This window comes from Capra hircus, chromosome 5 (genome assembly GCF_001704415.2).
Source record: "Capra hircus breed San Clemente chromosome 5, ASM170441v1, whole genome shotgun sequence".
Lineage (NCBI taxonomy): Eukaryota > Metazoa > Chordata > Mammalia > Artiodactyla > Bovidae > Capra > Capra hircus.
In genome coordinates this window covers 95,586,177-95,611,130 of record NC_030812.1, presented here as the reverse complement: position 1 = coordinate 95,611,130, position 24,954 = coordinate 95,586,177, and the positions used below count along the sequence as shown (strand labels likewise).

Here is a 24,954-nt window from a genome sequence, read left to right as displayed (position 1 = left end):
GGCGCTGGCCAGTTCCTCCTTTCCCTGGCCTGGCTTCCCAGGGTACCCAGGAATCACATGGGGCTTGCGAACTGTCCAGTCCGTGTCCTGAGCGGACTGGAGTGCCCGGCGGGAGGGCGGGGGTGGCTCCCTCCTGGAGGTGACAGCTGGTCAAACGGATAGGGAGCATCTGCTCTCTGGCCCCTTCCTTTACCCTATGCCCTGGGACGTCCGGATGCACGTGGAGCGGAGTGGGTGCTCTGGGTCTCCCCTCCCACCACCACCACCACCCATTCCAAGGGTGACTGTGCCGCTGACGTCAGGCGGCTTTTGGCTCATGCCCTGGCCCGGGGACTTTATTTTCATAACAGCGTGCAGTGCCGTGGAACTGGAATGGGCGTGTCCTCTCCCCCTGACCCTCTCCCGCCCCTTGTCCCTCTGCTCACCCCCTCGCTCTCTCCTCCCTCTGCCGCCTTTATAACTGCTCGGCGCCGCGAGGGCGCGATCCCTGCCCACGGGCTCCCGCAGAACCTATAGGGGCTACAGTGCTCCCTCCACGCGCTCGAAGCAGCGCCAAGTTCACGCGCCAAAGCCGAGGCATCAGGGTAAGTGAGGCGCACGGAGCCAGAGAGCGTTGGGTTCGGTGATTGGAATCCTCGGGGGTGGGGGTTACGGAGTAGGGGGAGGGGCGCAGGGAGTGTTAGAAGCTAGGGATGCAAGAGGAGAGAAACCCTGGTAATGAACTGCAGCTGGCTCGGAGGGGGAAAAAAAATCCCAGAAAAGGAATTCCTGTAGTTTAACTCAACTCAGATTTTTTTTACCTCCCCTGAACTTCCCAGGCTAAGAGGCAGAGAGCAAAAAGATAATCAGGATAAATAGTTCCTGCTCAGATACACTGAACAAACTGAGTAGGTGGAATCCTGGCCCGGCAGGTGAAAGTTCTGGGCTCGGTCTAGGGAAAGAGAAAAGAAGGAGGACGATCTTAGAGGCATGGCAGGGAACTGGCTGGGTGGGCAGCAGAAGGAGATGGTGACCCCTGCTAGTTTACCCAGATGCTGAGAAATGTCCATTTATTTTGTCCTTTCATAAGTGTGCCCTTCTGAATTTTGCGAAGTAGATTCTAGAAGCCACCTCTTCTCGTGACATGAGCGTGGCCATCAACTCTGCAGCATTCTCCCATCTGCTGTCCCTTGAGTTACTCTGGACTCCTGGGTTGAACGTCCATCTGAGTATCCAGTAATAGCCCACCTTCAGGCACCAACCAAATGGGACTCAGCAATGACCCCCAACTGCCGGATATGGTCCCTTGAACCTCCCTGGGGTGGAAGGCAGGGAAAGCCAGCTCAAGTTCAAGGAATTTGTAGGACTTTCCATTCCTGAGTTGTTTCCAGGCTGATGTTTGTACACGCCACACCTGCTGAAGGGTTTGATTGAATCAGCCGGGGCTCTGGACTCATTCCTGAAGGGAATACTTGAGTTACTTGCAGCCCCTGGGAGGGGCGAGGATGGGAGTCAGAGCTCTGTCCTCTGGTCTTTGTGCTGGTACTGGGAAGGTCAACAGAGGTGTCATCTGGGAGACAGGCTCCTCGAGGTGTGGAGAGGTAGATAGGAACTTCAAGGGCACATAGGAATGAGTGGAACTCAGAGCGAGCTAACACTCTGGGAAGTGCTCTTAGCCTTGAGCTAGGAAGCCCAACTTCTCATCCCAGCTGTGCCGGCTTGTAGCTGTGAAAAGGCTGAGCTGGACCGTGAGTTCCTCCTAAGGGGTCTTGAAAGGGTCCTAAGCTCCCTCCCAGGGCCAGGGCCGAGAGCCCCTCTCTATCTATGTATGTCTCTTTGAGCATCCTCTTTGGAGTATGCTTTTTTGTATTCTACTCCTTAATGAGAATTGAAGGTAGCAGGACGTGAAGAATTTTGTCTATGGTTTTATTCTCATTCTCATTCTGGGGGTTTGTCTTCAGGTTCATTGTTTTTTAAAAATCTACAGATTGAGCTGAGGAAATGGGCAGGAAATGATGTGTTGGGCCCTTAAAAACAATGAATGGAAGAATAATTTTGCTTGAGGAGTCTTCGTATTTTCTGAGTAGTTTGGTGTGTTAGTTTCTGCTTATATTCCTATTTTGATTGCCTTGTGGTCAAAATATATGGTCTGTGCATTTCTTATTTTAGACTTTATTGTTATTGTGATTTTTTGTGGTCTAAAATATGCTGTTTTGTAAATATTTCATGACCACTTCAATAGAAGAAATCATATAGAGAAGTTGGTAAACCAGATTCCTGGCCAAAAACATCCCACAGCCTGTTTTTGTAAATAAAGTTTTATTGGAACTCAGCCATGCTCATTTTGTCTATATATCATCTATGGCTGCTTTCGGCTACAAACAAAAGGACTGCAAAGCCTAAACTACTTACTGTTTGGCCCTTTAGAGAAAATATTTGCTGATCACAGATATAGAGGATCTGAATTATATTATTAATCATAGAGATCTAATAAAATATAAAGATAGAGTATATTTTGATTAAAGTATCCATAGAACACTTTAAAAATTTACCTTATTGCTATTTACTTTTTTCTATTTCATTTGCTGAGGAGTGATAAAGAAGTGTTAAAGTCTCCTGTAACTGTAATCAGTTTCTTTTGATTTCTTTTTGTATTCCTGGTAGCTTTTATGTTATGTATTTTGGTGGTATATTATTCACTGCATACAAATTTATGATGGTTATATCTTCAATGTGGAGCATTCTTAATTATTATAAAAAAGTTTTTACGTCAGCATAATAGCTTTTTGCCCTAACTAAACTTTGTGTGATAATAATAACTCAATTCTCATTTTTCTTACCTTGAACAAGCTATTATTTAACTTTGTACCTGATACATAATACTTGCTAAATAAACCTATTTTTTTGCACTTATTTTTCCTTTCCTTTCCACTTTTCTGAATCCTGTTGTTTTAGGTGGGGTTCTTATAGGCATAATATGGTTTGATTTAGTCTTTTCAAAATAAAAAACTTTCCATTTACATTTATTGTAATAATAGTTGCTTGCTATTGTCATCTAATTTTAGCCACATAGTCTGCTCTCTCCATCTTCTCCCACATTAGATAATCTATATTGTATTTTTAGATACACTGAGTGTATGGTAGTACCATTCTTGGGGTTTAGAAATACAGGTTTGTAAGGAGAGATAAGTTTCAGACCATAAATATATCACCTTTATATGTGGAAATAAAACACTTGAAAGAAGGTGTCTTTGAGGTGGTATACCAGAAGAGGACTTCATCTTATCCACCTATTTTCTTGATGCTTTTCACATCCTTAAATTCTGGGCATACGATATTTAATAGTTTCACTCAAAATATTAAGCAAAAAAAAGTGGTTTCCTGTATTTTATTTTATGTTTCAGTAATTTATCGAAAGTTCACATGCATTGTTTAGAATAGAGGAATATGATAATACCCCCCAAAAGTGAAGAAATTGGGATGAACACTGTTCTTATTTTGGGTTGGCCAAAAAAGTTCATTCAGGTTTTTTTGTAAGATCTTATGAAAAACCCAAATGAACTTTCTGGCCGACTCAGTGCTTGTCTGACTCTGCCTATGTGGGAATGATGATTTATTTTCTCCTAGTTACTACTCAGAAACTCAACTCAGTGATGTTACTCAGATGTTGTTCACATGCTGTTGCGATGATGCATCACTTTTGTGTCATCCGAATCCAGGTGGCTTACCTGGAAGAGGGGATCCTGGACATTTTGTTTTAGATACTTTCCATTTACAGCTAATCCTGCACCTAGTACAGAGAAACGTCTGCGGGACTCCACCCTCATCTTAGGACTCAGCCTAGACTAAAACACAAGGATTAGCACCACATATGCAGCTCCCAAAATCTTTCCTTTCCATTACTCACACTTACTAATGAATAACTTGCTTTGAGTTTTATTCACACTCAGTGCAAATCATTTGCTCAACAACCACTGTGCAGAGTACATAGTGAGGGCAATGCCAACGAATAGATTTGCTCTATTTCCTTAAAAGTTTGCTATCTGATAGGTGAGTTAGCACTGATATTAATGTATACTGTATCAGGGGGCCCCAACCTCTGGCATCCAATGCCTGATCATCTGAGGTGGAACTGATGTACTAGTAATAGAAATAAAGTGTATAATAAATGTAATGAACTTGAATCATCCTGAAACCACCCCCCAACCACACATTGGTCCATGGAAAAATTGTCTTCCAAGAAACCAGTCCCTGATGCCAAAAAGTTTGGGGACCGCTGTAATATAAGACGTATCTATGGAAAGACTTGAGTGCTGAAAAATAGTTAATAGTTAATAACTACAATGAGATCACAGATTTAGAATGAGATGGGACTGATAACTAAAAAACCCTCAAGGTAGAGGTAAATTTGGAGTCAAATTTCTAAGAAACATGATACATGAATTGTGATTAGGGGGGAAGGATCCTTCTGGCAAGGAGAATAATGCATGTGGTGAGGAAAAGAGCCACTTTGTCAGAGAAGGTCTTAGATGAGCCCCACTTCCCTTCCAGAGAGAAAATACTCTTGGAAGTTTTTCATAGATGTGAGGATGGGAGTTAGGAAGGCTGGAAAAAGTAAGTGGGAGGACTATTTGGAGAAAAGCCTCGAAGCTCAAATTGAGGCTGAATCTGTTTTAATAGACAAAAAGGAGATGATATGCTTTTTTTTTAAAAAGATGTTTTTGATGTGGGCCATTTTTGAAGTCTTTATTGACTTTATTAAAATATTGCTTCGGTTTTGTGTTTCAGTTTTTTTTGGCCGAGAGGCATGTTGGATCTTAGCTTCCCGACCAGGAGTTGAACTTGCATCCCCTGCATTGGGAGGGGGAGTCCTAACCACTGTATCACTAGGGAAGTCCCCTGGCAGATCCATTTTTTAAAAAACTCCTAAATCCAAAAGTCCATTTCAGGTCTTCTCTTCTTTGCTGTCCTGGGAGCATCTTACTCCATCAACCACCCTGGGAAGCTGCTCTTTGGCTCCTGGGAGACCAGCTGGGCTTATTTCTTGTACTAACGCTGGCAATCTCTTTTGAACAACCTCTGCTGATTCCTGCTTGGTTGAGACGATGTTCTAGGGTTCTGTCCTCGGCGCTCTCGCTGCCATACGTGCTCTCTGTATGATCTGGTATCCACAGCCTTCCAATGCCTGCTCTGACCCGTCTGTGACCCCTCACTTGTGCTCATAGCCCAAACATCTCTTGAGCCTCAGACTCATATGTCTGAGCACAGGGAAGTCAGCACAACCTGGTGTCGTGGAGCCTGGCTTTTATTTATTTATTTTTTTGGTGGCACTGTATGGCTTGTGGGATCTCAGTTCCCTAACCTGGGATTGAACCTGGGCCATGGCAGTGAAAACCCAGAATACTAACCACTAGGCCGCCAGGGAACTTCTAGGAGCTTGGGTTTCTAAAAGTCAGTGATCTTGGGCAAGTTATTTAATGTCTCTGTACCTCTGTTTTCTGCCCTGTAAAAAGGGGGCATAATCTGGCATGAACACACCCACACTACTATATATGAATCAGGAGATAACCAGCAAGGACCTACTGTATAGCACAGGGGAACTCTCCTCAATACTCCATGTTAACCCATATGAGAATCTAACAAAGAATGAATATATGTATATGTACAACTGAATCACTTTGCTGTACACCTGAAACTAATGCATCACTGTACATCAAGTAGACTCCAATAAAATAAAAAATGGGGGCATAATAACAGAGCTGTTGTGAGGATTAAATGATGCCTCCCTGACCAGGGATCGAGGAACGGAATCCGTGCCTTCTGCAGTGGGAGCCGAGTCTTAACCGCTGGACCTCCAGGGAAATCCCCCCAATTCATCTTAGATTCAACAGATCTGAACTGGGCATCTCTTCCCACAAGCCTGTATTTCTAAGCTCCATTGATTCTGCCTTCCTAAGAATCTCCCACCATTCCTTGCCCATCTCTCCGGCCTCATCTCCCTGGTTTCTTCTCTAAAGCCTTTTTTTAAAAAAAAAAAAAACAAAAAACCATTAGGCAGAGTGGGTCACTCTTTCCCGTGTGCCCTCAAGATTCCCCAAACACTCTGTAACCCTTATTTGTGTGCCAGTGTGACTCTGTTGGTCGTCCTGGGGCAGCGGCCACACTCTGAGTCTGAGGGTCTGAGTGATTTGTATACTTAACACAGCACCTGACACAAAGTAGACACTTAAATGTTGATTGACAGGAAGACTGACCAATTGCAGAACTGCTTACTTTGGAGACTTGTCAGATGTTGTTTAAATAGAGAGAGGCTTAAACAGACTTGTGGTTGCCAAAAGGGAAGTGGGGCTGGGGTAGGGATGAATTGGGAGTTTGGGGATAGCAGATGCAAATTATTATATAGAGAGTGGATAAACAAGATGGTCCTATTGTGTAGCATAAGGTACTGTATTTAATATCCTGTAATAAACCATAATGGAAAAGAATATGAAAAAGAATATAAATATGCATAACTGAATCACTTTGCTGTACACTTGAAACTAACACAACATTGTAAATCAACTATACTTCAATTAAAAAAATAAAAATAAGAAATAGAGGCTGGAGTCAGGGAGAAAAGCTTCAGGGAGCGTAATAGTGATTTAGAGATGAAACAAAAGATTAAATTCTAATTAAGACTATTCATAAAGGGATAATCTTCCTGTTACACTGAATATGTAAATTCATCTCTCCAAGAATCAGTCTTATCACCTACAAAATGGGCTGCAGGAATATTAAATGATAAAATAGATGTGCTGCTAAGTCACTTCAGTCGTGTCCGACTCTGTGTGACACCATAGAGGGCAGCCCACCAGGCTCCCCCGTCCCTGGGATTCTCCAGGCAAGAACACTGGAGTGGGTTGCCATTTCCTTCTCCAGTGCAGGAAAGTGAAAAGTGAAAGTGAAGTCGCTCAGTCGTCCCCAACCCTCAGCGACCCCATGGACTGCAGCCTTCCAGGCTCCTCCGTCCATGGGATTTTCCAGGCAAGAGTACTGGAGTGGGGTGCCATTTCCTTCTCCGAAAATAGATGTAAAACCATGTTAATGAGTGAATACACATGGAAACATATAAACTCTCAGCATCGAGTCTGGCTCTTAAGGGGACTCCATATGTAACAGTAGTTGTCATTTACATTATTCATACTTATATTGTGACTATTGTTATTACTACTGATGGAATGTGGCAATTCCAGAATAGAGAGAAAATTAAAATGTTAGAAAATGGTCAATTTGCCTGGCTGGGATGGTATGAAGACTTGGCTTGACTTAACAAACACTTGAGTTATTTTTTATCATTCCCCAGGCAGTTATCCTAAGAGGTCATTATCATCCTCTTCTTTTTATTGAAAGGTTTTTTTTTTTTTTTTTTTTCTGTTTTTACTGGGGTGTAGTTGATTTACAATGTTGTGTTAGTTTCAGGTGTACAGAAAAGGGAATCTGTTATATATATGCGTGCTAAGTTACTTTAGTTGTTACCCCATGGACTGTAGCCCACCAGGCTCCTCTGTCCATGGGATTCTCCAGGCAAGAATACTGGAGTGGGTTGCCATTTCCTCCTCCAGGGGATCTTCCTGACTCAGGGACCATATATATATATATATATACATAGGGGCCTCCCAGGTGATCCTGACCCAGGGATCCAACCTGCATCTCTTAAGTCTCTTGCTTTGGCAGGTGAGTTCTTTACCACTAGCAACACCTGGGAAGCCCCTATGTATACATATGTGCTGTGCCAAGTCGCTTCAGTTGTGTGACTCTTTGTGACCCTGTGGACTGTAGCCCACCAGGCTCCCCTGTCCATGGGATTCTCCAGGCAAGAATACTGGAGTGGGTTGCCATTTCCTCCTCCAAGGGATCTTCCTAATGCAGGGATCAAACCCTGCGCATTGCAGGCGGAGTCTTCACCATCTGATGTCTTCTTTTTAGATGACAGAATGAGATAAATCTCATATAAGGAGGAATGTAAGATCAGCTATGGGCAAAATTCAGGGCCATGGGTAATTCCTGCCCAGATAATCTGGGGAGAGTCGCATACAGCCAGCTAGGCAACCTACTAACTCTGGATGTAAGTAACTCCAGACACCCTCCCCACCTCTCTGGGAAAGGAGGAGTCTCAGAGGTTGGAAAGGAGCACCTGAGAGGCCCTTCACGTGCTGGCATTTGACCTTGCATCCCCGTCAGCGCCTGTGTCGGTCAGGGCCACTCCTGGGTCAGTCCTGACCCTGCAGCTCTGTCTGGCAGGCGAGTGCTCCCCTGGTGTCCTGCAGCGGTACTCAGACCCTTCAACCTCACCTCCAGCCCTGGTCTGCAGTTTGGTTAGGAGTTTGGGGCAGACATTCTTTTAATGACAGGAGATGGGGCAGGAAGCAGGATGAGGGGATGGGAGAAAGAGATTTGGGAATTGTCTACAAATTGTTCATCCCTCTGGGATGAACAGCAGAGCTGGACATGGGCTCAGAATGCCTAGTTTAGCACCCAGGTGCCTTTCTTAGAGGAGAGAACAGAGGCTCCAGGAGATGGTGTCCACACAGAGAGGCAGCTGAAACCCCTCTGTCCTAAAGATCGGAGTCAGTAGAGCCTAGGGACTCCCTCCCTCCCTGCTTCCCTCTCGTCTTTCCTCCCAACCCCCGCTTTGGTTTTTCTTTTCCCTATCTCTTTCCTCCGTCTTTCATTTTTTTAACCTTTCGGTCATGCACTGACTCATCTGAAAAGTGTTTAACAAGGGCTGTCGGGGTCTTGGCTGTGGGTGTTGGTGGATTACTGGATGGGCGTGGTTGGCTCAGCTGCTGTAATAAGTGAAGGGGGTCTCACCCTTATGACTCAAGGTCCTTGCTCGTGTCTGGGGCTATGCTGAAACCTCACCATCTCCCTCCATAGTGCAGGGTTTAGTCATCAGAGAATTGGGTGGGAGCGAATGACTGGATTCCAGTAAAACCTCTGCTTGGATCTGCTTACTCAGGATCCAAGCTACCAGGAGGCACCTGGAATCACTTAGTAGCCCAGCTATGGCCAGACTCCTACCTCAGACCCACCTGAGAAGGATGGGTGAGAGGGAGTTAGAGCTGGGGACGAACACAGCGGGGGCTTATGAGGAAACCCGCCCCACCCCACTGTCTCAAGAGTAGCTCTGCTCCCCACCAGATTCTACTTCTATCCACACGCTCACTCATCCATCCTGGTTAGGTGCTTGCCCTCCCCTGGTGGCTCAGCTGGTAGAGAATCCATCTGCAATGCCGGAGACCCCGGTTCTATTCCTGGGTCGGGAAGATCCACTGGAGAAGGAAACAGCTACCCACTCCACTATTCTTGGGCTTCCCTTGTGGCTCAGCTGGTAAAGAATCCACCTGCAATGTGGTTTGATCCTTGGGTTGGGAAGATCCTCTGGAGAAGGGAAAGGGTACCCACTGCAGTATTCTGGCCTGGAGAATTCCATGGACCATATAGTCCATGGGGTCAAAAAGAGTCAGACACGACTGAGCGACGTTCATTTTCACTGCGTCAGGCGCGAGGCTAGTGGTCAGGGAGAGCATTTTAACAGCTCAATCCCTGCTTTAAGGAGGCTTTGAATTTAGAAGACGAAGACTCACCAAGAGGCCCTACAGGATTCTGTGATAAATGCAGGCGATGTGGAGGCTCTCTGGGAATTCAAGGGATGTAGCTCTCATCAGGGGGCTTCCCTGTTGGCTCAGCTGTAAAGAATCTGCCTGCTAATGCAGGAGACACAATCCCTGGGTCGGCAAGATCTCCTGGAGTAGGAAATGGCAACCCACTCCAGTATTCTTGCCTGGAGAATTCCGTGGACAGAGGAGCCTGGCAGGCTACAGTCTATGGGGTTGCAAAGAGTCATACATGACTTAGTGAGTAAACAACAGCAATCTCTCGTTGGACTAGGGCATCCAGGGAAACATCCTGGAAGAGGGGACCTCTAAGGTGAGGGATGTCGGGGAGAATGTCCCATACAGATGGGGTGGCAGATTTGAAGTGAGATAGTGGGGCTTGTTGGGAGGATGAGAAGCACACATGTGGGGATGGTGAGGCATGAGGCTGGAGAGGTAGGCAGGGGCTGAGGGTGTACAGGTGACAGCTCGTCCCCTGGCCACGAAGAGAGTGACTCTGAGAGCCTGAGCCGGGGACTTCCCTGGTGGGCCAGTGGCTAAGACTCCATGCTCGAAAGGCAGGGGGCCCGGGTTCAATGCCTGGTCAGGGAACTAGATCCCACATACCGCACCTAAAAGAGTCTGTGTGCCCCAACTAAGACCTGGCACAGCCAAATAAATAAATGAAAATAAATATTAAAAAATGATTGCAAGACTTAGACAAGTGAGTTGTATACAACCATGCTTGACCCAATGTGAGAATGAGTTATGAGACCTTCCCTCCTCTTCAGAGCAGGTCCAAGAGTGAATTGTCTCTTTTTGGCCTCGTTTGGCCTTTGTAGGAGCGCCTGCTTTCTTGGTCGGACTCTAGGTCTCTCTGCCCACCCTTCCTTTTTTTTTTTTTTTTCTGCGCTGTAAAGCTTGCAAGATTTCAGCTCCCTGACCAGGGATTGAACCTGGGCCACGGCAGTGACAGCATGGAGTCCTAACCACTGGGCCACCAGGGAAGTCCCATAGGTCTCTCTGCCCTTGACTCTGGTTACGAATGATGACTGCATGACCTCTAGTCTTATTTCTCTTTCTCTCCAGCCCTCAGGTTTTTCTCTGAGGCTGTTGCTTTAGCTCCTGGAGGTTTCTATTCTCAAATGGTGGTACTGCTCTTTTCTTCCTCAAACCCTGCTTTCTACAGGACTTCAGCTCCTCAGAACCCTGTCCCTTTCCCCAGCCCCCATCCTGGCGGCTCATCTGGGCCTTTCCCTGCGTGACCCAGTGCCTTCTCAGTGCAGATCTGCTGTGAGTGAGTTTGTTCAGTTTTATTTCCCTCTGACAAAATGTAAAGTACTAGGGACATTTCAGACCCATTGTGTAATCGCTGTCATGTTAGGGAAGGGGTGGAGGAGGACTGAGAGGTGAAATAGGAAGGAGAGTTTCAAAAAATTAGTCACTCAGATAAAAAAAAAATTACCAGGAAGTTTTCATTTGAAAAGTTTTTCAAATTTTCTCAATTTGAGAGAATTGAGAACCATGAACCTTAATTGGTTATTTGACATGAAAGCGTCATTGTTAATTTCTAAAGTGGGATTAAGTTAAAAAGGAGTTTTGTCCTTTACAAATGTATGCTGAAGCAGCTATGTAGAGAATGATGTCTGAGATCTGGCTGAAAATGATCTAGTGGGGCCTTCCCTGGTGGTACAGTGGTTAAGACTCCTTGCTTCCAATGCAGGGGGCGTGAGTTTGATCCTTGGTTGGGGAGTTAAGATCTCAGATGATGAGAGGTGTAGCCAGAAAAAAACAAAACAAAACAAAACATTAATTGCTGAGACCTATTCAAGGGCAAGTCTTATGGCCAGGCGTAGATCACAAAGTGGTTTAGGCTAAAAATGGTTTCTCTTCGGTTAAGAAAGTCATACCTGGTTCTCTTTCTTCGGGGACCCCCTACCTTGGGTGCTTACTGTGTTGGACCTTGGTCTGTGGGTGCCAGGAGGCCCTGGCACACAAACCCTCCCTGTATAGCTGCACAGAAGTGAGGGGCTCAGAGGTCCAAGTTGGGGGCCGGGTGTCTCTGCTTGACCACCCCTCTGTGCAGCACCAGAATGTTCCTTTAGTGGAAAACCTCATCAGTCTCTCAAGATTGAGAGTTCAGAGTAAACTGGTTCAGAGTCCTTTATAATTATCAGATAATTATGACAACAATGACTTGTCAGCCAACAGCACTGCCCTGAGGGGTGGGGAAGGAGCAGCGCCAGGGAGGGGCACGGAGGGTGAGAGAAATACCTTTCCAGCTGGCAGCCGCCCTCATGATTACTCTGAGGAGTGAGGTGGGGAGGTAGTGAGGGAGGAGAAAGCGGAACCTGGTCCGTTCCCCTGCGGATGCTGCCCTTGAGCTAGACCGGGCCCTTCCTCTTCTGCATCCTGTACCACCCATATCAGACCTTTGGGGGCCTTGTACATCAGGGGTTGCCTGTATCTGAAGCTCATCTGCCTTTCTTTGTCCACTTGCGTCTTGTTCTGCACTGCCTTGCGGAGGTGGGACGTAACCCATTCTTTGCTCTGTGCCCTGCATGCGGTTGGGATGACCCGGGTGTTATATCCCTGGGTTGGAGTTCAGGTGACAGATCCCTGGCCAGGGGAGTCCATGGGAAGGCTATGCAGCAGTGGCAGGTCAGATCTGTTTCTTCTACTATAGCAAGAAACATGTCTGATGTCTGTTTCCCCTTTGCCAGCTGATCCTCTGGAAGAATGATGGACACATAGTGGTGCTGGTTGAATGAATGGCCGGGTTACAAAGTGAAGCTTAGAGGGACTTCCCTGGGGCTCAGTGGTTAAGACTCTGTGCTTCTAATGCAGGGGGCATGGGGTCCACCCCTAATCAGGGAACTAAGATCTCACATAGCACCCCTGCAACATAGCAAAAAGAAAAAAAAAAAAGAAAACTCCATAAACAGCATACAACAAAACAAAAGCTTTCTATTGTGTCATAGAAACTTAAAAACAGTCAAATAATTCAGAAAAAAAAAAATTATAGGTCTGTTGAGAAGCTATTAGGCTCCTCTGTCCATGGGGTTTTCCAGGCAAGAATACTGAAGTGAGTTGCCATTCCCTTTTCCAGGGGAATTCTCCCAACCCAGGGATTGAACCTGGGTCTCCTGCATTGCAGGCAGGTGTTTTTTTTTTTTTTTTTTTCCCGCCATCTGAGCCACCAAGGAAGCCCACAAAGGAGCATCAGCTATTGGTAATATTTTCTGTTGGATCGCCTCCTGTTTTCCAGGATGTCATTCCAGGATGTGTCATCCAGGATGTCCCTCCTTACGAGTAGCTAATTAAGAGCTCACTATGGGGACTTTCCTGGTGGTCCAGTGGTTAGGACTCTACACGCTCATTGCTGAGGGCATGGGTTCGATCCCTGGTTGGGGAACTAAGATCCTGCACGGCCATGCAGCACGGCCAACCCTATGACAGGGAAGACTGGTTCCATTTCTTTGGGGATCAGCAGTGCCATCCTTACAAATGTTAATTAGGGAGGGAAAATAATGTGCGGCAGCAGAGCTCAAGATGAGGGCTCAGTGGCTAAGAGGGGAAGGCTGACACTCTGCAGAGAAATCAGATAACTCAGATAGTACCTATGATTCTCTTGTCTGAGAGATTGGGAGGCTTACAGATAACATCCATGGCTGGGCCTGAGGTAGAGAAAAACTGGAGACTGTTAATACGATTCAAGTGTTAGCTTTATTATTATTTTTTTTTCATGTTTTTGGGTGCTCCACAAGGCTTGTAGGATCTTAGTTCTCTGACCAGGGATCAAACTCAGGCCCTGCCAGTGAGAGCGTGGAGTCCTAACCACTGAACCACCAAGGAATTCACAAAGTATTAGCCTTATGGTTAGATAATTCCATGTTCACCAGTTCCTAAGAAAGTACTAGTCAAAAATATCAGGAACCCTGGCAAGTTCTTTGCGACATTATTTCTTGAGATGTGGCTCAAATACTCCATTCAAAGTTCTGGGTTTCCTGGCTTCAGGGAAAATATTAATATAGTTAAATTGCGGGGAGGGAGGTATGAGGAGTTCTTTCCCTTCATCAGCCTTTAGAATTTGCCGTGAGAGGTGGAGAACAGCTAGCAGCTTGATCTAACGTTGTAAATTCAGGGGTAAAACACTGACTGCCTGTGCTAAGTTGCTTCAGTTGTGTCCAGCTCTTTGTGACTCAATGGACTGTAGCCCACCAGGTTCCTCTGTCCATGGAATTTCCCAGGCAAGAATGCTGGAGTGGGTTGCCATTTCCTTGAGCTTCCCTAGTAGCTCAGCTGGTAAAGAATCCACCTGCATTGAGGGACACCTGGGTCCAATCCCTGGGTTGGCAAAGGGCTACCTCCTCCCGTATTCTGGCCTGGAGAATTCCATGGACTGTATAGTCCATGAGGTTGCAAAGAGTTGGACACGACTGAGCAACTTTCACTTCACCTGCCATTTCCTTCTCCAAAAAACCCTGACTAGATATACAAAATTGTTTCTGAATTGTTTCTGGTCCTCTGTGCCTGAGTTTATGGGAGAGAGTCACCCCCAGCCCAACTTTGCTTTCTTGCAGGGCCAGAATGTCCACAACAGCCCCTGCTGGTTGCCGCTCAGACCTGGACCCCAGGTACTACAGACTCTGTGATAAGAAGGCAGCCTGGGGCATCGTCTTAGAGGCGCTGGCCGGCGTGGGGGCTGTGGCCTCGGTGGCCTTCATGATCGCCCTGCTGGCCCTCATCTGCAAGGTGCAGGACTCCAACAAGCGCAAACTGCTCCCCACGCAGTTCCTCTTCCTCCTGGGTGTGCTGGGGGTCTTCGGCCTCACCTTCGCCTTCCTCATCACACTCGACGGCGGCACGGGGCCCACGCGGTTCTTCCTCTTCGGCGTCCTCTTCGCCCTCTGCTTCTCCTGCCTGCTGGTTCACGCCTTCAACCTGACGAAGCTGGTGCGAGGGAGGCAGCCGCTCTCCATGCTGGTGATGCTGGGCCTGGCCCTGGGCTTCAGTCTGGTGCAGGACATCATTGCCATCGAGTATGTGGTCCTCACCATGAACAGGACCAACGCCAACATCTTCTCTGAGCTTTCCCCGCCACGGCGCAACGAGGACTTCGTCATGCTGCTCATCTACGTCCTCTTCCTCATGGCGCTGACCTTCCTCACGGCCTCTTTCAGCTTCCAGGGATCTTTTACTGCCTGGAAGAGACACGGGGCCCATATCTACCTCGCCACGATCCTCTCCATTGCCATCTGGGTGGCGTGGATCACCCTGCTCTTGGTCCCTACCATCGGCCCCCAGTGGGACGACACCATCCTCAGTTCAGCCTTGGTGGCCAATGGCTGGGTTTTCCTGTTGGCTTACATTGCACCCGAGTTTCAGCTGCTCACAAGGCAACAGAACCCCATGGATTACCCTGTGGAGGATGCTTTCTGTCAGCCTCAGTTTATGAAGCAGAGCTATGGCGTGGTGAACAGAGCTTACTCTCAAGAGGGGATCATTCAAGGTACAGAACCTGGTTGGGTGCAGAATCCTTTGTGGAAAAAATGGATAGAATAAAAGAAAATCGTAAGATATTATTACTGTAGGGAACATGCAGGACATGCTCCTGATAAAACATAAGTTCTCCAAAACTCAGGTCTTGCTTAAAATCATCCAGATGGTTAGAGACAAATAGAACTAGCACCGGCCTCAGGAGTCATTAGTACTTTTTCTGTTTTTGATGTAGGTCATTTTTAGGCTTCCCTGGTGGCTCAGCGGTAAACAATCTGCCTGCAGTGCAGGAAATGGGCGTTCAACCCCTAGGTCAGGGGGATCCCCTGGAGAAGGAAATGGCAACCCACTGCAGTATTCTTGCCTGGGAAATCCCATGGACAGAGGAGCCTGGCGGGCTACAGTCCCTGGGGTCACAGATTCAGGCACGACTGAGCGCACAGACACAGACCATTTTTACAATCTTTACTGAATTTATTACAATATTGCTTCTGCTGTATGTTTTGGCCTTTTGCCCGCGAGGCATGTGGGATCTTAGCTCACCCACCAGGGATTGAACCCGTGCACCCCCTGCACTGGAAGGTGAAGTCTTAACTACTAGACCACCAGGAAGTCCCTATCTAGTACTTTCTATCCAATACCATGTAGGTTTCTCGGAATCAAAACAAGAAAGGAATGGCAAAGGAGTGTTAAGAGAAATTCGCAGAGACAAGTGGGTGAGATGATGGTGTCCTTTATAAAAGACAGTTGGGCAACTTTTATAGAAATGTGGAGACTTTGTGGATTTTTAAAAATATATATTTATTTAATTGTTGGCTGTGCTGGGTCTTCATGGCTGCGCGGGCATTTTCTCTAGTTTTGGCCAGTGGCGGCTACTCTCCAGTTGAGTGCAAGGCCTTCTCATTGCAGGGGCTTCTTTTGTGGCAGACCACGGGCTCTAGGGCACTTGGGCTTCAGGAGTTGCAACACGGGGACTCAGTAGTGGTGGCTTGCAGGCTCCCACGCGCGTTGACTCGTAGTGGCACACGGGCTTAGCTGCTCCCAGGCATGTGGGACCTTCCCAGGTCAGGGGTGGAACCCACATCTCCTGCACTGGCAGGCAGATTCTCTACCGCTGAGCCACCAGGGAGGCCCCTGCTTTTGTAGGTTTGAGTGCACAAAGCCCAGCCATGCAGTGGCCACAGAGCACAAGTGCGGGAAAAACTCTCTTCTCGTAAACCAGCAGGAATCTCCATAAAGTTTCTGAGGATTTCGATGTAGCCTGGGGAGCCTCATTTTCTTGTCCGTCTCTCGCCTGCGGGAGGGAATTTTGCTCTTGTCTGGAATGGTGAGCAGCCAGACTACACTAAGAGCCAGAAGTTGCCTTTACTCATATGCCTCTGTGCATTGGTCTCTTGAGTTTATATCAGTCTCTAGACTTCCCTGGTGGCTCCGCTGGTAAAGCGTCTGCCTACGATGCGGGAGACCCAGGTTCAACCCCTGGGTCAGGAAGATCTCCTGGAGAAGGAAGAGTAGGCTACAGTCCGTGGGGTTGCAAAGAGTCAGACATGACCGAGTGACTTCACTTTCATTTTCGTATGCCTCTGTGCATTGGTCTCTTGAGTTTATATCAGGCTTCCCTGGTGGCTCAGAGGTTAAAGTGCCTGCCTCCAATGCGGAAGACCCAGGTTCTATCCCTGGGTCGGGAAGATCCCCTGGAGAAGGAAATGGTAACCCACTCCAGTATTGTTGCCTGGAAAATCCCATGGACGGAGAAGCCTGGTAGGCTGCAGTCCACGGGGTCACAAAGAGTCGGACACGACTGAGCAACTTCACTTTCTGGGCCTAATCAGGGAAGGGGAGAGGGTTGGGAATAGGAGGGAGGGTCCTCCAAGGCCAGGTTCATAGCTCCAGCTAGTGAATTTTTCTGCCCTTGGAGCCTATGGTACACAACCTGCTGGTATTATTTCTGTAGCCCTGGTTCCTCTCCTGTACCCCGGGAAGTCTGAAGGGAGGGGGAGAGCCAGGGGGCAGGGCAGAGGGGATATTTTCCCACCCATCTCCTCCTGTCCATTCCCAACGCTTCAGCCTATCACCTCATGCCTGAATCCGTGTTATGGGTTCTTAACTGGCCTGCCTTCCTTTAATCCTTTCCCTTCACTCCATGGACCACTATTAGCTCCCTCTCCCTGAAATACTTTTCTGCCCACCCCCTTTCCTGCCTCTATGCCTCACTGGCTCCCCAGGATCCACTGCATTTACCAAATCCTTGGTGGGCTTCCCAGGAGGCTCAGTGAGTGATAAAGGATCCGCCTGCCAATGCAGGAGACATAAGAGATGCGGGTTTGATCCCTGGGTCGGGAAGACCCCCTGGAGAAGGAAATGGCAACCCACTCCAGGATTCTTGCCTGGGAAGTCCCAGGGACAGAGGAGCCTGGTGGGCTACAGTCCCCGGGGTCACAAAGAGTCAGACACGACTGAGCAGCTGAGCGCACAGTACTGGTGAGGCTTTTCACAGCTGGAACCCCACCATTCCCAAAGCTGTGCTCTCCGTTCCAACAAACCAAGTTCCCTGTACTTTTCTGTCTGCCTGTCTGGGCTCAAAGACTGTCTGTCCCTCCTTATTCTCTTTATTCAAAGAGCACATGTCCCTCCTTATTCTCTCGCTTTTCCAGCGTCCCTATTCCCCAGTCTCGCTCAGTCTTTTCTCCACCCATCTAGCTCTAGACCTTTGAGATGCTGTTATCAGAGTCTGTCTCATCTTGGAGTTATTTGCGTAGCTGTCGGATATTCCGGACTCTCCAGTGTCAGCCTTAGGGCAGGAATCGTTCTGATTAATCCTTCTATTTTTCACAATATCTCACATACCGAAGGTGCTTAGCTATTTGTTGAGTAAATTGAAGAGGTAAATTTGGTGGGAAATAAATGGATTGCTTTAAATTGCATTGTATTTGCATATTTATCTGCCCTGTGAAGAGTTGGCCATGACTGAGCATGCACTCAAGCCTGCATGGGCAGCTTGGGAGATCTTGGTTCCCCAACCGTGGATCGAACATGGGCCACGGCAGTGAAAGTGCGGAGCCTGACCACTGGACTGGAAGGGAATCCTTAAATAGTTTCTGTGATGAATGTGTGTGTTTACTGGTCTGTTCCTGAGTTTAAATCCCTCTGATTTTGGGCTTCCCTGGTGGACCAGTGGTTGACCTTCACTGTAGCAGCATAGGTTCAATCCCTGGTTGGATCCTCTATGCCACTTGTCCATGAAAAAAAAAAAATCCCTTTGATTTCTCCCAAATAACAGAAAATGATTGCTCATAGATCCTATCCCTTCACAAAATCATGGAACTTCTACCTTTCCTTGTCGGGCAGGTAAAGAAGTGGATAAATCCTCAGTAAGATTCCCTCTAGATACACCTCTGGTCAGATCTATGTCTGAAAACACTAGCTTCAAATGTGCTTTTGAAGTGGCCTAGGACAAAGAGCCTCTGGACGGTTTTTTTAAAATTAATTTATTTTTTAATTGAAGGATAATTGCTTTACAAAATTTTGTTGTTTTGGGTCAAACATCAACGTGAATCAGCCATGGGTGTGCATATGTCCCTCTGGAGGGTGTTTTGGAAGGCATTTCCCTAGTGATTACACATGGCTGGTTGTTCATTTATTCAGCCAGTTTTGGGCTGACTCTGTGCCTGGTCCTAGGCCTGAGGACAGTTTTCTCTGGCACAAAACTGACCATCGAGGACGTCCTTGGTGGTTTGATGGTTGACTCTGCACCCCCAATGCAGGGGGCCCAGGTTCAATCCCTCGTCAGGGAAGTAAGATCCCAGGTACTGCAACTAAGACCTGGTGGAGCCAAGTGAATAAATCAATATTAAAAGAATTAAAAAGAGAGTAAGAGAGCTCTTTAAAAACAGACAAACAACAAAACAAAACAAAACCCCTGATTCTCTCCCAGGGAAACAGAGAATTAAATGGATATGTACAATGGCACCCCACTCCAGTACTCTTGCCTGGAAAATCCCATGGACGGAGGAGCCTGGTGGGCTGTAATGGGGTCGCTAAGAGTCTGACATGACTGAGCGACTTCACTTTCACTTTTCACTTTCATGCATTGGAGAAGGAAATGGCAACCCACTCCAGTGTTCTTGCCTGGAGAATCCCAGGGACAGGGGAGCCTGGTGGGCTGCCGTCTATGGTGCTGCACAGAGTCGGACACGACTGAAGCGACTTAGCAGTAGCAGCAGTAGCAGCAGCAGCATGACTTAGCACCTGGGGTGAGCACGGATTGGGGCACAACAGAGGGGATCCTTATGTTTACCTATTCCTCTCCATCTGTTTCAGGTACTGAAGAGACAGGGAGCACGCTCTACGCGCCGTACTCCACCCATTTCCAGCTACAGGTAAAGGAGCCCTTTCCCCTTTCTCGTCGGCAGTGTTAGCGCCCCAGGAGCATCTGTCCTTTGGGAATAGATGATATTGCCACTCTGATGGCCTCTGGATGTCACCTAGAAAGGATGATGAGTCTACTTTTCCTGTAATCTGCCTCTTGAGGTTAGGATAGGAGACCCGAGCACAGAGCAGGGGAGGACTGAGAGGAAAGGGGAGGAATGTTAGAATCCTGCCCGGGTTGGAGTAAGAGGTGCTGTGGAAATGGTCGGGAAGTGGACTGAGTTGAACAAGACAAAATGCTTCCTTTTCAGAATCGAGATTCCCCAAAGGATTTCTCCATTCCTCGGGTCCAGACTCGGGTTAGCCCTTACAGTGACTACGAAGGAAGGAAAGATGTCAGTTAACATGACCCAACGGGTGAGATGAACTCAGCACGTCAACAGAATCAGCAGGGAGTCCACAAGATGAAGGCTGAGTCCTGAGTCTTCCCAGGAGCATCACAGGAAGATCTCTCCTCCCTCATCCTCTGTCCTGGGGTTGATGGGGCTGCAGGGACCACAGTTCTCAGCAGCACTGTGGCTGTTCCTTGATCCTATCCCAAGGCTACTTCTCTTGAGTGGGAGTCTCGGGCAACTCAGGGCAACTCTTACCATCCCTGCCATTTTACACGTGACTGAGGCTCTGGTCATCTGACCCACACGCTGACCTCTTCAGCCTCCAACGCCAACTCTTCTGACTCTGGGCTGGCTTTGTGCCAATCGCTTGGCTCAGAACAGAGTTGCACATCTGAGCAAAACCAGCAAAGGATCATCTCTCAGCCCACTCTGCCCACATCTACACTGGAAGCCAACTTACCGGTACCTCCCTTCTTGCCTGGCTGGGACAGGCTTAAGAGTCACCTGAAATTTTCGCACCTCTGTGATGCCGCCTAACCAGGGTCCCTAGCGCCAGCTCTCCCAGACGTGCTATTGGTCCTCAGACTTACCTCCCTGCTGTGCCTTACCAGGGGCCGTCCCTCCAGACTGCACCAGGGTGTACAAGCCCGAATTCTCTTTGCCAGGAGGATGTGTGCTGTTTTGCTCTGAGTTCCCATCCCCTTGCTCCTCAGCCTCTGTAAATAGAAGTATCCTGTGTTCACCCTCTGCATTCTGGAAGTGGGTATTGTCCACACACGGGCAGGGGGTTGTTTCTTGTAAAATAAGTTATTCGCCATTCTTCCCTCCAGATGCAATAAAAGTGTGGCCACAGCCATGTGAGCCGAGGGTGCCTGACATTTGTCTTTATGTGGGAGCTGAAGTTCAAGGTTCAGTCCCACTGGGTGTGGACTTGAACTTTCTCCACGTGTCTCTCCTCCTTGTGTCTACAAGTGTGTGTTGCCCAGTTTTAGGGGTGAGTGACAAAGGTGAGGGGGGAGCTGGGAAGGGTCAAGAATCTGAGGTTTTGCTCCAAGTAAACAGAGGAGTGGCAACTTCAGAATGGAGTTTGGCAGCCAGGGTCAGACCAGGAGGAAACCTCAAAGCCAGTGTCGCATTTCATCTGAGGTTAAATTGTAGGAGGGGTTAAATCCAGATCTCTAATTTAATAGAATTAGTTCATAATCTTTCTCAGAAAAGACAGGCTACCTAACAATTATCATTTGCTTAATCCCAGAAACAGCTTTGTTGGGTAGGGCAGTATAAAATTGCTTTTGGGTAAAGAAGAGAAACTGAATGACATTTATAAGATCGATTGCTGAGTTAAGGATTTACCACCCAAGAGCCTGACGCTCTGCTTCTCATCACAAAGAAAACCCAGCGTGGGGAGAGGTGTGGTGAGGTTGGAGGGAATTAATGACACACTGAATTAGGGAGATGGACATTTCACAGAGATTTAGCTGATTGCTTCTCGCATGACTTTGCACTAATGTCAGCCCAGTTTTGTATTGGAAAGGGGAGTTACAGGGGCTTCTCTGGCTTCCCTTGTGGCTCAGCTTCCTGCAATGTGGAAGACCTGAGTTCAATCCCTGGATTGGGAAGATGCCCTGGAGAAGGGAAAGGCTACCCCTGCCAGTATTCTGACCAGGAGAATTCCATGCATGGAATAGTCCGTGGGGTCCCAAAGAGTCGGACATGACTGAGTGACTTTCACTTCACTCTGGCAGTCCAGTGGTTAAGACTCCACACTTACCACTTGCCCCACAGTGTGGCCAAATATATATTAATACATATATGTGATATATATAATATGTGTGTGTTGGTTGCTTAGTCGTGTCCGACTCTTTGTGACCCCATGGACTGTAGCCTGCCAGGCTCCTCTGTCCATGGGATTTCCCAGGCAAGAATACTGGAGTGCCATTTCCTTCTCCAGGGGATCTTCCTGACCCAGGGATTGAACCCGCATCTCTTATGTCTCCTGCACTGGCAGGCAGGTTCTTGACCACTAGCGCCAGCTTCAATATATACACACACACGCACACATACACACATATAACATATATATATATACATGTAGGGCTTCCTGGGAGGCTCAGGTGATAAAGATCTGCCTGTAGTGCAGGAGACCTGGGTTCACTCTTGCCTCACATGCGGCCAAATATATATTAATATCGATATGTAACATACATATGTATATATATAATATATATACATGTAATATATGTAATATATATGTAATATATGTAATATATATACATGTAATATATGTAATATATATGTAATATCTATCTATAAAATACATTACCCCAAAACAGCAGAATACACATTTTTCTTAAGTATGCATAGATCATCCTCTGGAATGGATCACATCTTACACCACAAAACTAGTATTAACAAATTGTAGAAAATCGAAATCATAACAGGTATTTTTTTCTGATCATAATGGGATGAAACTAGAAATCAATAGCCATCCTCCCCACCCAAAGGAAAACAAAAGAAAAGGGGAATTGCAAATGATGGTTTGGACCCTTCTAGGTTATTCTAGTTTTCCCAAAGAGGCCATAATCCAGTGAGGTTTGCTGTGAGGAGAAAACAATATAATTTCATGCATATTATCTGTCACAGTGTGGGTACTCAAGAAATATATGTATTTCCTTCCCTCTTTTCAACAATTTTTACTTATTTAGCTTTTTCCTTTTTGGCTGTACTTTGAGGCACATGGGACTTCCCTGTCCAGGCTTGGAACCTGTGGCCCCTGCAGTGGGAGCTGAGTCTTAACCACTGGACCACCAGGGACGTCCTCCTCCACTCTCTTCTTTTCTTCTGTGTCTGCGGCCTGTCAGCCAAGCAAAGGGAGCTGCGGGACGGCGAAGCCACCACTCTGGATTTGCTTTCTTTTTAAGGAAAAAATGTGCCAGGCCTTTGTAGCCCCTCAGGGGTCATCCTTAAGTCACTCTCTTCTGAAACACAAGAGGGCACGAATATGGCGCTTGTCGCTAGAGACTGCTTTCTCTCCCGAGGGATAGTTTGGACACACAGACCATCCTGTCTCTGAGTTCTTTTTCTTGCGGGTGGTGGAAGAATGTTCCCCATTCAGGCAGCAATTGTTGCAACCCCCACCCTCCCTTCCAGAGGCTAATCTGACTTCCGGTCTCCGTGTTCTGCACATAATTAAACTCTTTTATTAATAGGGACACCCCAGGGACTGGAGGTTGGGACATCTGAGAATCAGTGTGTGACTGGAGAAGAGGGTTTCACAGCCCTTCCCCTAGGTCTCCATCGCCACCTGGGCTGAAATAGAATGGGCAAATTGAGCCCAGCCTGGTTCTTGAATGATGCCAATTGATTGATGGCTGGGACCCAAGAGGGCATCTCCTTGGAACTAAACGGGTGATAATGAAATAAAGCTCAGCCACCTTCCCCTCATCTATCACTGTCAGATGAAAAACAGACCGAGTCTCATCTCCGCCTCTCACTTCAGGCTGAAGCCGTCGATAGCCGCCATACCCGCTTCTTCCACTGGATGGCGCTAAAGCCTCAGGCATCAGCCCTCAGGGACTCCGCAAACGCCCACAGCTATTCTACGAAGGGCACCAGGCAGGGCTGCAGCTATTCAGCAGTCTTGAGGCAAACGTGCATTCCATTTTAAAAGGCTTGACCGTGTGAACTGTTTGTATCCTCCCTCCCGCCGTCTTTAAAGAATCCGCTATCCATCTTCTTTGCCCGAGCCCCACTGCTCCGTGTCTCATATTTGTGAAACTCTCCAGGGTATTTCCAGCTCATTTGCAGGCAGATATTGGCCTCGTGTGTTAGTCTCTCTGACTCTTTGCGACCCTATGGACTATAGCCCACCAGGCTCCTCTGTCTGTCCATGGAATTCTCCAGGCAAGAATACTGGATTGTTTTGCCATTTCCTCCTCCAGGGGATCTTCCCCACCCAGGGATTGAACCTGGGTCTCCTGCATTTCTGGCAGATTCTTTACTGTCTGAGCTATCAGGGAAGCCCTTATTGGTCTCATAGGCTATTCTTAGTGTCGAAGAGTATTTATGCGGTGAGAACACTCGGTTTTGTCCGGAAATGTTTACCAAAACCAGGAGTACAGTCTGGCCCTGAAAATGCAGCAGTGAAACCCCCACCCGGTGCATTCTGGGTTTTCCACCTTCATTTCTAGACTTGTCATCATCGCAGAGAACTGAATTGCGCCCCTCTGACCTCCCTCTTCGGCCACTTTCCTCCTGTTGCTACTGGGTTTGCAGGTTTGCCACTGTCCCAGCCCCAGCCTGAAACATGGGGTTATTTCAGAACTGGAGGTGGCAGCTTCAGACAACTCTTTCTCAGGTGTTGATGGCTGAGCCCCCGAATCTGGGAGCTCAGCCTCCAGTGTGTAGCCTGCTGCTTCTGGAAGTTCACTGGTCCTCCTCTGGTCACAGTCTCTCATCCCTTCTGTTGGGGCAGATAATGCTTGGTCTCCTTGGTGTCAGGGTTTCCAGGTATGCAGAGGAGTTTGTGTGGCAGAGGATGGGCATCTGACCCTGGTGTCTGCCACCTGCTGCTTGCCCCCACTTCCTTGACTCTTCAGAGTGGGACACTCCAGCGCCTAAAACGGTAGCATTTGAAAAGCTCTCGGAGCTTCCTTAGTTGGTCTCCACAGCCCTCATTTTACAGATTTAAAGGACCTAAGTAGACCCAGGCCCAGATTTCTGGTTCCGTCTTCTTTCTACTGTCACGCTTGTGTGGTCCGTGTTAGACACCTTTTTTTTTTTTTTTTTCCCGAAGAGGGTGTTTGAAGAAAGACTCATATAAAAATGACCACAGTCAGTATGTATCTGAAGCTCTCCTCTCATCTTCCTTACCTGGGAAGTTTTCCTTTCCTGCTCCTGTTTTCTCCCCTGGGCGTGGAAGCTATGGGGAGAGGGACTGGCTGAGGACCGACATTTTCTGGGTCAGCCCAGGTCACTCGTCCACAATCTCCTAGCCACACGAGTCTTTGCCTCCTGGGGAGGGGCTTCAGGGCGAGGCAGAGTTTCCAATCCTCCCATTGCTGTGAAAATTCTTCCAC

The 24,954-nt window shown here is 47.6% G+C and overlaps 1 protein-coding gene across 1 annotated transcript; it reads left to right on the top strand.

Moving 5' to 3' along the window:
* Positions 344 to 20,742, top strand: GPRC5A (G protein-coupled receptor class C group 5 member A). The gene is made up of 4 exons (XM_005680813.3): positions 344 to 584; positions 14,198 to 15,126; positions 19,434 to 19,492; positions 19,793 to 20,742. The coding sequence occupies exons 2-4, from the start codon at positions 14,205 to 14,207 to the stop codon at positions 19,883 to 19,885; spliced, it is 1,074 nt and encodes a 357-aa protein (XP_005680870.1). The 5' UTR covers positions 344 to 584; positions 14,198 to 14,204; the 3' UTR covers positions 19,886 to 20,742.